General features: G+C 46.9%; 1 protein-coding gene across 1 annotated transcript; it reads right to left on the bottom strand.

Moving 5' to 3' along the window:
• Positions 1-10,163: 10,163 nt before the first annotated feature.
• On the bottom strand, positions 10,164-13,217 carry LOC109755173 (G-type lectin S-receptor-like serine/threonine-protein kinase At2g19130). The gene has a single exon (XM_020314089.4). It carries the CDS (start codon positions 13,035-13,037, stop codon positions 10,524-10,526), a length of 2,514 nt encoding a protein of 837 aa, XP_020169678.1. The 5' UTR covers positions 13,038-13,217; the 3' UTR covers positions 10,164-10,523.
• Positions 13,218-13,922: the final 705 nt, after the last annotated feature.

The raw sequence follows: 13,922 nt of genomic DNA, 5'->3' as shown, positions 1-13,922 counted from the left end.
CAATGCTGAGGTTCATAAAGACTCTCAACCAAATGATAAAGAACCAGATAATGATGTTGAGATAGAACCACCTGTTGATATTGATAACCCACAACCTAAGAATAAAAGGTATGGTAAAAGAGACTTTGTTTCTAGAACACACTATAAAGAAAGAGAACCGTGGGTTCAAAAACCTATTCCTTTTCCACCCAAGTCAACTGAAAAGAATGATGACGACGAATTTGAACGCTTTGCTGAAATGCTGAGGCCAGTCTTTTTGCGTACTCACTTGACTGACATCTTGAAAATGCATCCTTATGCAAAGCATATGAAAGACATCATCACAAATAAGAGAAAAATACTGGAAGCTGAAATCTCCACTATGCTTGCTAATTATACTTTTAAATATGGAGTACCTAAAAAACTTGGAGATCCGGGAATACCAACTATACCTTGCTCCATCAAAAAGAATTATGTGAAAACTGCTTTGTGTGATTTAGGAGCTGATGTTAGTGTTATTTCTCTTTATATAAAAGACTTGACTTGAATAAACTCACACCTACTGAAATATCTTTGCAAATGGTTGACAAGTCAACTGTCATACCTATCGGTATTTGTGAGGATGTGCCCGTTGTTGTTGCTAATGTTACTATTTTGACTGACTTTCTTATACTTGAGATGCCCGAGGACGACAACATGTCGATTATCCTTGGTAGAACCTTCTTGAATACTGCAGGGGTTGTTATTGATTGCAATAAAAGCAAGTTCACTTTTCATATTAATGGTAATGAGCATACGGTGCACTTTCCAAAGAAACAATTCCAAGTGAATGGTATTAATGTTATTGAAAAATCTCCGACAATCACTGTTGGAAGTTTTCAAATACCTCTACCTACTGTCAAAAAGAAATATGAAATGCTTATTGTTGGGGACATGCATATCCCCATTGAGGTAACTTAGTGATTTACGAAAGTTCTTCGGTTTCATGCTAATCGAAAGTGGTTGTTAATAAGACCTGATCAACCTTATTAATGGATCATTTTTGAGCGGTATGAAGTTGATGAATTTAGTAAGCACTACCTTCTGTCCCTAACTTTTGTTTTTTGTTTCTATTAGTTAAATAAAATAAAATGCCATGTTTTGTCTGTTTTCTGAATTTTCCGTGCAATAAAAAAATGACCCAAAAATAGAAGTTCTCAGAATGCCCTGAAAATTTTATATGATTTTTTCCTGATTATTTAAGAATTTTTGGTGCAAAAATTACCAGAGGGGGTGCACCTGGTGGGCACAACCCACCAGGGCGCGCCGGCACCCCCTGGCACGCCATGGGGGGTTGTGGTCCCCACGTGGGCCCCCTCACTTATCTCTTTAGCCCACATCATCACTCACCTCCAGAAAAAAATCCCCATTGCTCTCTCTCCCGTGTTCTTGAGCTCAAACCCGCGGATGTCAATCTCTTTGCTCGAAGCTCCGTTTCCGAAACTGCTTCGGGGATTTGTTGCTTGGTATGTGACCCCACCACTTGTCCAGTTAGTTTTTGTTTTAGTAGTTTATACTTTGAATAAATAGCTACTCTTGGTGCTGCTGTAGATGTGCTTGCATGTTCAATTCTTAGTGTCCGAAGTAGTTTGAATGCTTGCTATGGCCTCTATGTATTCCTATGAGTGGTTGCTATTAGTTTTGTGAAGTTTTGTTGGTAAAATTTTGTGGACTAAAAATTCAGATTTTTGTTCATAGGAAAAATTGTACACGGACATGAATATCTTTAGGAAATTTGGCTCTAAGAAGAACTCCAAGGGTGTTATTGGGGAGTCTTCTGACAATGATCTCCGCCCTTGGAGGTTGGCGGAGGTACGGCCTTGCGAATGGCCGCACACCCCATTCCTGCAAGAGGCTGGAATTCATGAGGAGTTCATGCAATTCATTGCCAACGCCGGTCTCACCGACTTCATCGCAGATGAGTGTGAACAGCACCAAATCCTCACAAACATGTTTGTCCAAAGTTTTACTTTCCTGCCTAGTAATAATCCTCCTGAAGTGAGATTTGATTTATATGCTGAAAACCATCAGATACCACTTACTGAGTTTTGCAACATATGCATGATCGCTTCTGATGGGAGCTTGGCTGAGCCTAGGTCAGCTGAGTTTGAGGATTTTTGTCGCACTTTGACAGTGGGTGATGAGAGGAGAGTGTCAGCCATCACTGCCGGCGGCTTACATTTTCTTGCTGTTCGTTACTTTGCATATTTCATCACCAAATGCTTACTTGCTAGGGAGAGGTGGGTGCACTGAGTTCACCAGACCTTGTTGTTTTACATCGTGCAATAGAGGGCAATAACACGTATAGCTTGGGAGCTATTGTGGCTCGCCGCCTCCATCTTAATAAATCTCAGGGTAAAATACATGGTGGGATTTTTGCTACTCGTTTGGCAGCTCACTTCGAGGTTGAGATACGCCCTCATGATTACCCTCTGACCAAGGTTTACCTAGACCAGGCAGCCATGCATCACCATCACTTTCTTGCCCATGATCGTCCTAACATTGCCATTCCTTATAACTTGGTTTATAGCGTTGATACTCGTGATGTTATCCCCGTTCCTGCACCTGCTTTGGTTGATTCTGTTGCTATGGGTGGATACCGGATTATGCCTGCAGACATCCTCGCCCACTGGAACGCTCACGCTGCTGCAGAAGCTGCACAGGCACCTCAGCAGTGGGATGTGTGGATGCCCGCTCCTCAGGATCCCTACTACCCTCCAGGCTACTGATCGATTACCAACTTAGGCCAAAAGCCTAAGCTTGGGGGAGTACGTGTTTCTCACCGACATTATATTTATGTTCACATATCATTCTATCTGTCGGTGTTCACACTTTTTCATTGTATCATCCATGCTTAGATTTATTTTCTTGTTGTCTTCTTGTGTGTTTGAAAAACTTTAGAAAAACCAAAAAAAATTAGTTATAGTAATTTACTTTCCATGCATGCTTAGTAGTAACACTAAAAAGAAAATCCAAAAAGATATCCTTGTTCTTCTTTTGCTTGTTGGGAGCTTTCCCGTCTAAATAGTTTTTCTCGTTTTTGCTTTTCCCTTTTTATTTGCTTGCTCAAGAAAACCAAAAAATCCAAAACTATTTCAGTGTGTTTCTCTGAATTTCTTTTCCTTTTATTCGAGTCTTACCGAGGAGAAGACCACAATGAAAATGTTGAGTGGCTCTCATATGAATAACTGTTGAACTAATAAAGAGCCCATTTTACCTTGTCTTCTCTTGTTGAATAAAATGTTTTGCAGATTCCAGCTTAGTCCATGGCACTCTTGCACTATTATTATTTTCTTATCATTCGGTCGTGCAAGTGAAAGGCTATAATGACGATATTCGATGAGCTGGCCATGGCAAAGAGAAACTGGTATGAACTCGACTTGTTCTTGTTGTGTAAATATGTTTAACCTAGTGCCCATGATTCAGCCCATTATGATTAAACATGTTTGCAATGACAATTAGAGATTATAGTTTCTCATGCCATGCATAAGTAGCTGGGAGTTGATAATGATTTATCTTGGATATCAACATAGCGTTAAAATGATTGTGATGTAGTATGATGATATGGTATCCTCCTCTGAATGTTCGAGTGGCTTGACTTGGTACATGTTCACGCATGTAGTTGAATCAAAACCAACATAGCCTCTATAATATTTATGTTCATGGTGTTCATATCCTACTCATCCTAGTGTCCAATGTTACTTACGCATAATGCCTGGTTATGATCGTTGTTGCTCTCTAGCTGGCCGCTTCTCAATCTTAATTGCTAGCCTTCGCCTGTACTAAGTGGGAATTCTGCTTGTACATCAAAACCTTGAACCCAAAGTTATTCCAGATGAGTCCACCATACCTACCTATATATGGTATTACCCTGCTGTCCTAAGTAAATTTGCATGTGCCACCTCTAAAAGCTTCTAAAAAATTATCTGTTTTGTGTGCCTGGATCATTCATGGAACGACATGAGGTGGTCGATATCTTCTGTGCTAAGCGGGTTATCCTCAGGTCGAGTGTTTATTCACTCGCCATCGCACGAGGAAATGGGCGGTATTAGGGATGCCCAGTCCCAAACTGCAAATATGAAAAAGAGTTCATCTCTTGAATAATCAAACAAAACTCCCAATGGAGTCAAAACCTTTACTTTCCGCTTGGGAACCGCCACTAGCGTGCTTAGCATGGAAGATGTTGATAACTGATGGTCGTGAAGTGAATAAGAAGGGTGCATGTCTGAAAATATCATTTATCTCTATTTTAAAAATTGAGCTCTGGCACCTCTACAAATCACTGCTTCCCTCTGCGAAGGGACTTTCTATTTACTTTTATGTTGTGTCACCACCTTCTAAAAACAAGCGCCATAAACTGAGTAGAGCACAACGGTCATGATTTATACATTGTGTATAGCTAATGTTGGGTGCATCATGACTGGATCTTTTCTACCATGAATTACAATGTTTAGTCGCTGCTTGAACTTTGGAGGTGCTCTGCATTTATGTTTTGCAGTCTCAGAAAGGGCTAGCGAGATACGACAGTTGTCATATTATATCATGGTTATTTTGACAACATGTTGCTGTTTGAGATATCCTATTATTGCTCGCTAGCCGATTATGTCATTGATATGAATCATTATAATCTTTAAGAGTTATTGTTGACATGGTTAGTTATAATGTTGGCTGAAAACTTGGGTGTTGTTTAAGCTTATTTATGCAAACAAGAGAAAAAGAGTTCGTAAAAGTTTTTCTTTCTCACTTTCAGTTTATCAGCTGAATTGCTTGAAGACAAGCAAAGGTTTAAGCTTGGGGGAGTTGATACGTCTCCAACGTATCTACTTTTTCTCACGCTTTTCCTCTTGTTTTGGACTCTAATTGCATGATTTGAATGAAACTAACCCCGGACTGATGCTGTTTTCAGCAGAACTACCATGGTGTTGTTTTTGTGCAGAAATAAAAGTTCTCGGAATGGAACGAAACTTTGCGAGGATTTTTTTATATCAATAATAAGAATTTCTGGAGCCAAGACCCACCAGAAGGGAGCCCATGGTTGGGCACAACCCACCAGGGCGCGCCCCCCTCTCCTGGCGCGTCCAGGTGGGTTGTACCCACCTGGTGGCCCCGCTGACGACCCCCTGATACTATAAATTCACATTATTCCAGAAAAAATCATGGAGAAATAATTATCACGATCCACGAGACGGAGCCGCCGCCAAGCCCTGTTCTTCCTCGAGAGGGCAGATCTGGAGTCCGTTTGGGGCTCCGGAGAGGGGGATCTTCGATCTTCGTCATCACCAACCAATCTCCGTCGCCAATTCCATGATGCTCCCCACCGGGAGTGAGTAATTCCTTCGTAGGCTCGCTAGTCGGTGAGGAGTTGGATGAGATTCATCATGTAATCGAGTTAGTTTTGTTAGGGCCTGATCCCTAGTATCGACTATGTTCTTAGATTGATGTTGTTATGACTTTGCTATGCTTAATGCTTGTCACTTTGGGCCCGGGTGCCATGAACTCAGATCTGAACCGTTTATGAATTCATCATTATATCCATGTTTTAGATCCGATCTTGCAAGTTATAGTCACCTACTACATGTTATGATCCGGCAACCCCGGAGTGACAACAACCGGGCCCACTCCCGGTGATGACCGTAGTTTGAGGAGTTCATGTATTCACTATGTGTTAATGCTTTGTTCCGGTTCTCTATTAAAAGGAGGCCTTAATATCCCTTAGTTTCCAATAAAGACCTCGCTGCCACGGGAGGGTAGGACAAAAGATGTCATGCAAGTTCTTTTAATAAAGCACGTATGACTATTTACGGAATACATGTCTACATTATATCGATGAACTGGAGCTAGTGCCGTATCGCCCTAGGTTATAACTGTCACATGATGAATATCATCCAACAAGTCACCGATCCAATACCTTCGAATTTATCCTTATTGATCTTGCTGCTTTACTATTGTTATCATCACTGTTACACTTGCTACAAATTACTGCTATCACTGTTACTATTACCGTTGCTGCTGTCACTACTATCAAAACTATCAAACTACTTTGCTACTGATCACTTTGCTGCAGATAATTAATCTCTAGGTATGGTTGAATTGACAACTCAGCTGCTAATACCTTCAAATATTCTTTGGTTCCCCTTGTGTCGAATCTATAAATTTGGGTTGAATACTCTACCCTCGGAAACTGTTGCGATCCCCTATACTTGTGGGTTATCATTCCTCTCCTTTGTGGTTGTAATGGCAATGGATCGCTTGTGGTCCATCTCTGAGCATAATGCCAGTGACAAGTGTCGCTTCGATGACGACAGAGAAGAACTGTCAGACCAGATCCGCGACAAAATTGAACTTCACTGCAAGATCCAAAGGGAGCATGAAGAGGGCGAGCGTGAGAGGTAGGCCTCGGCACCGGCGTGGTAGAAGGAGGAGGACCGCCGGTAAGCGACAACGACTCCTTCTTGGCCTGCTCAAGGCAGTTGTGATGCGGGTGCTCCTAAGTCCTAACCCATGGCCTTCTCAAGCTAGATGATCGTGGATTTTGCAACTCCAGCAATAACAACTTGTCCAACTTCGACAATAGAAACCCCAACCCCCAACATTGGCAACAACCCTAAATCCGGTTGAAATAATAGGGGGGAGATCTGTGGCACGCAAGGACGAGGGCACGCAGATCATGGACGCCGATCCACGCCAAGATTCAAAAACTAGTTTATGTGTATATTTCATCAGTTTAGCTACATAGCAGTCGCCTGATTTTCTACGTTTGGTTCAGTCGATTTTCCTTTAGTCCGAACATGCATTCATGCGCGAATTGCCTTGAAGTAGCTGTATGCATGGCTGCATGCGGTGCCATGCATCCATGCGTGCACGCTGCACTTTTTTTTTCCTTTTTGTGCGTGTTAATTTCTTTTATGCGTACGTGTGTGTCTGTGTTGTTTGTGCGCGTGAATGTGTGACAGTGTGAGACACGGAGGAACCAGTGATATGAGATATAGTTCACATTAAGCTTTGACATTTGTATGTGTTTCTGAATTTGCTTTTTTTGTCGGTTTGGTTTTATATGGGTATTTTTGGGATGTTGGGTGACTGTAAATGTATAGACTCAAGTACTATAAAAATGAGTGTAAATTACAATAAAGTGTGAAAACTTCAGCAATCATATTTAGTTTTAGTTTTTATTTTATTTTCCACTTTAGCTACTTGCAAGGTTCCTGAATTTTAAATCTGGAACAGTTGATTTTCTGACCATTGATTTCTGCTCTGAGATTCGTGCTGCATTTTTTTCTGTCCTGTTGTTTGTTGTGCTGGGCTTGTTTTGTTTTTTTACTGACCCTATATTTGGGTATGTCGATTTTCTACTAGGCCAAAGCCTATTAACTATGCGATCTAGCCCTCATCTGTTCCTTTGTTTGTTTGATGTTATTTCTGTTTTTATGTGTTTTCACTATTTTTCTTTGTTAGTTCGGTTTCATTTTTCTTTTGTGGGTATTTTTGGGATGTCAGATGAGTGTAAATGTATACACATAAATATTATGCAATGTGTGTGAAATTATACAATTATATGACAATGTGCTACCGTAAAAAAGTGACTAATTATTCTTTTCATACTGCAAAATGTGCAATATCAGTGCAAAATGTTGTGCAAGTTTTTTTCTTCCATTTTTCTTTCTTTTTAAAGGGTAATACCAATGTCACTAATCCATCTTCCCTATAGAACTTCATTATTTTGAATTGTTTTAGTTATTGTCTTACTCTTTGTTAAGTTAATAAAAATTTCACTACTTCATTCTTCTCATGGTAACTTTTTTTAGAAAGTTTCACTATTGTATGCTTATTCTTGCATATTTGACAAAAGTGCAATTTGTGTGTATATTTTGTTATTGTTTATTTTAGATTTATGTTTTGTGTGTAATTATAAATGCAAGTAGAAAATAATATGTGTGTAAATTATACTCGAATGCGAAAATTGCACTACTATATGCTTACTCTTTGCATATTTGAAAAGGTGCAATTTTAGTGCAAGCTGTGTGCAACTTTGGAAAGGTTTTTCATGTTCATTTTCTTTCTTCTTAAAGGGTTTCATTCTTTCTTAGAAAAACTAACTATTTTGATTTTTTTTCCTGAAATGGTAATACCAATGCCACAAATTCATTCTTCCATAGAAAACATCATTTTTTTAGGTTTTATTTTGTTTTAGTTTCATTTTATTTTATTTTGTAAGGATAATGCCAATCTCACTAATACATTACTTTTTAGAAAACACTTCATTTTCGTTTTTATTGTTTGTTTTGGAATTTTTTTGTGTAAGTATAAATGCAAGTACTAAATAATACTCTGTCGTGGTGGGCGCACGGCAGATGCCAAGGGATGGCTAAAGAGAGGAGGAGGCTCGAGGGCACCGGTGGGCTCCAAAGGCGAGGTCGGCATGAGCAAGCGAGGGACGCAAGACATACCCAGGTTCGGGGCTCTCCGGAGAGATAACACCCCTAGTCTTGCCGAGTGTGGTTTATACGTAACAGTACAGAGTTGCTCCTTGAGCTGTATGGAGGAAGAAGGAAGGCGGGCCCATGCTTAGGCTGCTCCCTCTCCTGTGTGTGTGTGTGAGTGGTCTGATCAAGTGTTCTCGTGTGTGAGTTGCTTGCCCGTGTGCAAGAGGGCTCCTGGGAGGTTTTATAGATCAACCCCCAAGGATACAATGGTAATGTCACAAGGCCGTGGGGCCAGGTTGTCATTGTCCGGGAAGCCGGTGCTGGGACCCGCCGGGTATCAGGGCTTGCCGGGTTCTCCGGGCGCGGCCCCCGTATGCCAGGGGGCACTGTTAGCCGTCTTGTCAATCGTCACGGAGTGGCCGGGTCGAGTCTGCTACAGTGGCGCCCCGTCAGGTCGCCGCTTGCTAGCGTCAGCAGTGACGTCGGGTGCACTGTAGCCACGCCAGCCCTGATCAACAAGGTAGGTGGGGCACTGTTGCCACGCCTCGGCTGACCAGAGGAGTTGGTGGGGCACTGTTGCCCTGCTCACCCTTGGATGGAGTCTCGTCCCATCATACGGCTGGGATGGGACGGGAGCTGACCCGTGGCCGGGTTGAGGAACACGCCAAGGGGGAGCTGGCTTGTTGCAGAAGTCTTGGTTGTGCCGGGTTCGGCCGTCTCGCGCCTGCCGTCGGGGCCGGGTTGAGGAGTTTGTCCGGGTTGAGCAACTCGGTCAAGCGCGAGCCGGATTGAGGGGTGTTGCTGGAACCGATGTTTTTGAAAAGGATCCGGGTTCCGTTGCCTGCCCGGCGTTCATCCCTCCGACATACTCCCTCCGTTCCAAAATATAGTGTGTCCTCGGTTTCCGTACTTTAACTTTGACAATAAATTTAACCAACGAGACCGACTGCGGCGGAAGCAAAAATTATATAATTGAAAACTTATTTTGAATACGAATTCACTTGTATAATTTTCGCTCCCACCGCAGTCGGTCTCGTTGGTTAGATTTATAGTCAAAGTTGGACCCCGGAAAGCGTGGGCGCGCTATATTTTGGAACGGAGGGAGTATGTGTGTAAATTATAGTAGAATGTGAATATTGCACTATTATATGCTTATTCTTTCAATATTTGGAAAAGCGCAATTTTAGTGCAAGTTGTGTGCAAGTTTTGAAATGTTTTTTTTTTCTTTCTGCATAAAGGGTTTCATTCTTTCTTAGAAAACTTTATTATTTCATTTCATTTTGTTTTTATTTTCTTTCTTCTGAAAGGGTAATACCAATGCCTCGAATTCATTCTTCCATAACAAACTTCATTTTTATATGTTTATAGTTTTTATTTCTTTTTTTGTGTTTTAGTTTTCATTTTTTTTGTAAGGATAATACCGATCTCCCTAATCCATTACTTTTTAGAAAAAAAATCAAGTGATATCAAATAGTTGTAATCCTTTAATCTTTTTACCTTTCGTACGATCATGTGACACTATTTAATTATGTATTTGAAACTAAAATCATTTCTAACCAAGCTTAAACAGTATAATAATGAATCACCCAGCATGCAAAACTTGCATTCATGGGCGTGCAGCATGCATTCAGCCTAGGTCCCGGTGTTGGGCTTGTGTACGTGAGCATGCACGCATGCCGCTTGTGTACGTGAGCGCGGTGGTAACAAAGTGACTGACACCGCTAAAAAAAGTGAATGACCCTAAAATTTGTTCAGGCGACTTGCCCAAAAACAAAAATCAGTCAACTTACACATAGTCAGTCCCATATTTCATCTATTTCACCTTGTATAGCGATCCGTAAGTATCTATTTGACGGCGGAGAAATCGACTTGCACCATTTGTTTTCAGACTACTCCATAGTTGGTCCCGTATTTCCAACGTCAGTCGTCCGTTGTCATGAGTTTCATGCTCTTCCAGTCTCTCAGATCATATCACATACTGTACTGAGGTGGTATCATTCAGCAACGATCTAGCTTGATGCGCTCCTGATGTGGGACGATGATTTTTAACGTCGCCGGCCGGAGTGGAACCCACGCCTCGCATCACGCCAGCGTCAGGTTCTGCAGCGTCCGCGGCATCGGCGGCATGTCGACGTGCACGACGCCCTCCAGCGCCTGCACGGCCTGCGCCATGGTCGGCCGGTGCGCCTCCTGGTCCTGGATGCACCAGCACGCCACCCTGCACGCCCGCTCCAGCTCCTCCGCCCTCACGTCGCCGCGCAGCCGCGGGTCCGCCACGGCGCCCGCCTCCCCCGCCGCCACCTTCCCCGCAGCCCACACCGGGAAGAACGTCGACACAGGCCGCCCCGCCTCCGCCTCCGTGGCGTCGCTGCCATCATCGCCACTGTCCCTCCCGCCGCCGCCGCCGCCGGAGCTGTCGGTGTTGCGTCGGCCCGAGATGAGCTCGAAGAGTACCATCCCGAAGCTGTACACGTCCGCCTTGGCGCTGATGGGCAGCCCGGAGATCCACTCCGGCGCCAGGTACCCGATGGTGCCGCGCATCGTCGTCAGGGCGCGGCTAAAGTCCCTCCCCACCAGCTTCGCCATCCCGAAGTCGGCGAGCTTCACGCACAGGTCCCTGTCCAGCAGTATGTTCTCCGGCTTCACGTCGCAGTGTATGATGCACTCGCGGCAGCCGTCGTGCAGGTACGCCAGCCCTCTGGCGACGCCGAGCATGATGCCATAGCGGTCGCGCCAGCTCGGGCACGAGCCGCCGCTGCCCTTGAAGAGGTAGCCCTCGAGAGAGCCGTTGGGCATGTACTCGTACACGAGCAGCTTCTCGTCGGCCGACGAGCAGAAGCCCAGGAGCCGGACGAGGTTGACGTGCTGGATGCGCCCGAGCGTGTTCACCTCCGTCCGGAACTGCTTGTCGCCCTGCCGGAGACCCTCCAGCTTCTTGACCGCCACCTCGGTGACGGTGTCCCCGCTCTTCAGGACGCCGCGGTACACGGAGCCGAAGCCTCCGCCGCCGAGCCGGTTCGAGAAGTTCTTGGTGGCGGCGCGGAGGTCGCCGTAGCTGTACACGGCCAAGGAGGAGCCCGCCTCGTTCGCCATGCTGTCCAGCCGACGCCGCCGCCGCCTCCTGGAAAGGAGGAACCAGGCCAGCAGCGCCGATGCGATCAATGCCGCTGCCACACATGCCAACACGATTCCGACGACAAGCTGCAGTGGTAGCCCCCCATCGCTCTTCTTGTTTGCTCTGCTCAAATCTCGCAGCCCTGATTCTGAAAGCCGGAGATACAGGTCCGACGACCCCGAGGCCCCAGAGTCGGCGTAAAGCTGCTGAAGGTTGCGGAACTCGCCGTGCCAGACGGCGCACAGGCCGCCGCCGGAGAAGGTGTAGGCCTGGCAAGAGCAGTTGTCGAGGCAAGCCGACTCGCACTCTGTTTTGCTCTGGGCGCCCACGGCGAGCGAGTCGTCGGGGAGCTTAACGTTGGGCAGCACCAGGAACCCGTCCGTGGACGTGGACGACGACCCGTTGCCGTTGCGCGCGCACGCGAGCGACGAGTTCCGGCGACACCCGCCGGTCCAGTCGCTGAGCGCCCAGTCCCGCTCCGACGCCGGCACGAACCCGGGCGGGCACCGGCAGGACGGCTGGCTCCTCTGGTCGCAGACGCCGAAGGCGCCGCAGACGGCGTACGCGTCGCACTGCACGGTGGGCGCGGCCCAGAAGAACTGCCAGCGCTGGCTGGCGGGCACCCAGATGTACTGCTTCGCCTGCCCCGTCCCCTCGAACACCTGCCGCGTGATCGTCGCGTTGTCGTAGAGCGCCCAGCTGAGCCGCCGGTACGCCGGCGTCTCGACGTAGGTCTGGTTGAAGAGCACGTTGTTGACCGCCTCCGGCACGAGCGCGAAGACGCGGCCCGTCCACACGCCGCTCCGCCAGTAGACGCGTGTCCGGTTCCAGAAGTAGAAGAACTCGCTGGTGCCGTTGCGGTCCACGGTGTTGCTGAACATGCCCGGCGCGGGGTCCTCGGCGTTCCGCCACGACGTGAGCCCCTGGTACTCGCCGGTGAGCTTGTTCTCCCCGAGCCACGCCCCCGGCACCAGCGTGTCCGTCGGGTGGTCGAAGCTCTGCCAGAGCACGTCGGAGGAGTTGCCGCCGCCGAGGAGGACCAGGTTGCCGTCGTCGCGGATCACCGCAGTGTTGTTGTTGTTGTTGTTGTTGTTGTTCGACTCCTCCTCCGACGACAGGTTCGACCTCGACGACGACCACACGACGCCCTCGCTGGCGCCGACGAGCTCGAGGCCGCCGTCGTCGGGGGACACCCGGAGCTCGGCGGACTCGGCGCTGGACAGGGGGCTCCCGCGGTTGCCGACCCAGATGACGGTCTGGACGGGGATGTTCTTGTACCATACGCCGAGGTAGAACCGGCCGGAGCTGCCGGGGCTGAAGAGCCCGGCCTCGAACTTGCCCTGCGCCGAGACCACCGTGTCGCTGCCCCGCAGCGGCCGCCGCGCTGAGACGGCGTCCGTCTCCGCCGCCGCCGCTGCTACCGGGCAAGAATGAGCGAAGCAGAGCGCAACGAGAGCGAAAGCGGCGACCGTCGGCGACATGTTTTCTCTCTGGTGAATTGAATTCTCGATCAGGAGGGGAGATGGATGGCGACCGAGAGCGAGTGACACGTAGTTGCTATCGCGTTTGCACGCAGCTATATGTCGCGTACTGGCCGCCCGATGAGCCGCCCGCCTCGTCGTCTGGATGACTTCATAGCCACTATTTTCCCTCGCGAGCGACCAAAACGGCACATTGTCACCTCCCACAAATGTAAAATGTCAAGGGGAGGAGGTAAAAAGGCTGCACGGTTGGTGTTGAGCCGGTCCGTGGCTTTTCTCGAGCTGGCGGGAGCAGGAGTCTTCCACGGTGACGTACGTGGAAACAGATTTGTCACCTTTGGTTGCACCACGGTTGCTCGTCCGGTTGGCTGCATCCCCCTTAATTTCCTGCTTGCTTTCGTGCACGGTCCGAAATATATTAGTTTAACGAAAAAGAAAGTGTAGCAGATTTTCGTAACAAAAAGCAGGAGAAATTTGGTTTTGGTTACCATCTCTAGTGGCCGTGCGTTCAAACCGTCGTCCTGCTACGGCAGGCAGACGTGAAAACGATAGATCTCCTGCAACAAAACAGAAGCAGAGCCATCAAATCATGGATGGAATGGGTGGTATGCGTCAATGCGTGTGGGTCTTTCTTTTCTTCTTCAGGCTCGTTGACAGCAACTTGCTACGGTTTTCCTGGTACGTACGAATATAGCTGGCCTTTGCCAGACGTACTTTGTGGCTTCGTTAGAAATTACGTACATGTGGAACCATCTCCGTATCTTTTTTCCTTTTCCAAAAAATCTCCGTATTCTTTCCCAACTGCTGTTCGATGGCAAAGTTCAGTAGGTGGGTCGGTGTAAGACATAGGATTTTTGGGGAACTGGCACAACCCTCTATGGGGTG

This window comes from Aegilops tauschii, chromosome 6 (assembly GCF_002575655.3).
Source record: "Aegilops tauschii subsp. strangulata cultivar AL8/78 chromosome 6, Aet v6.0, whole genome shotgun sequence".
Taxonomy (NCBI): Eukaryota; Viridiplantae; Streptophyta; class Magnoliopsida; order Poales; family Poaceae; genus Aegilops; species Aegilops tauschii.
Note: the sequence above shows the minus strand (reverse complement) of the source record. Positions and strands in the feature narration are given on the sequence as shown.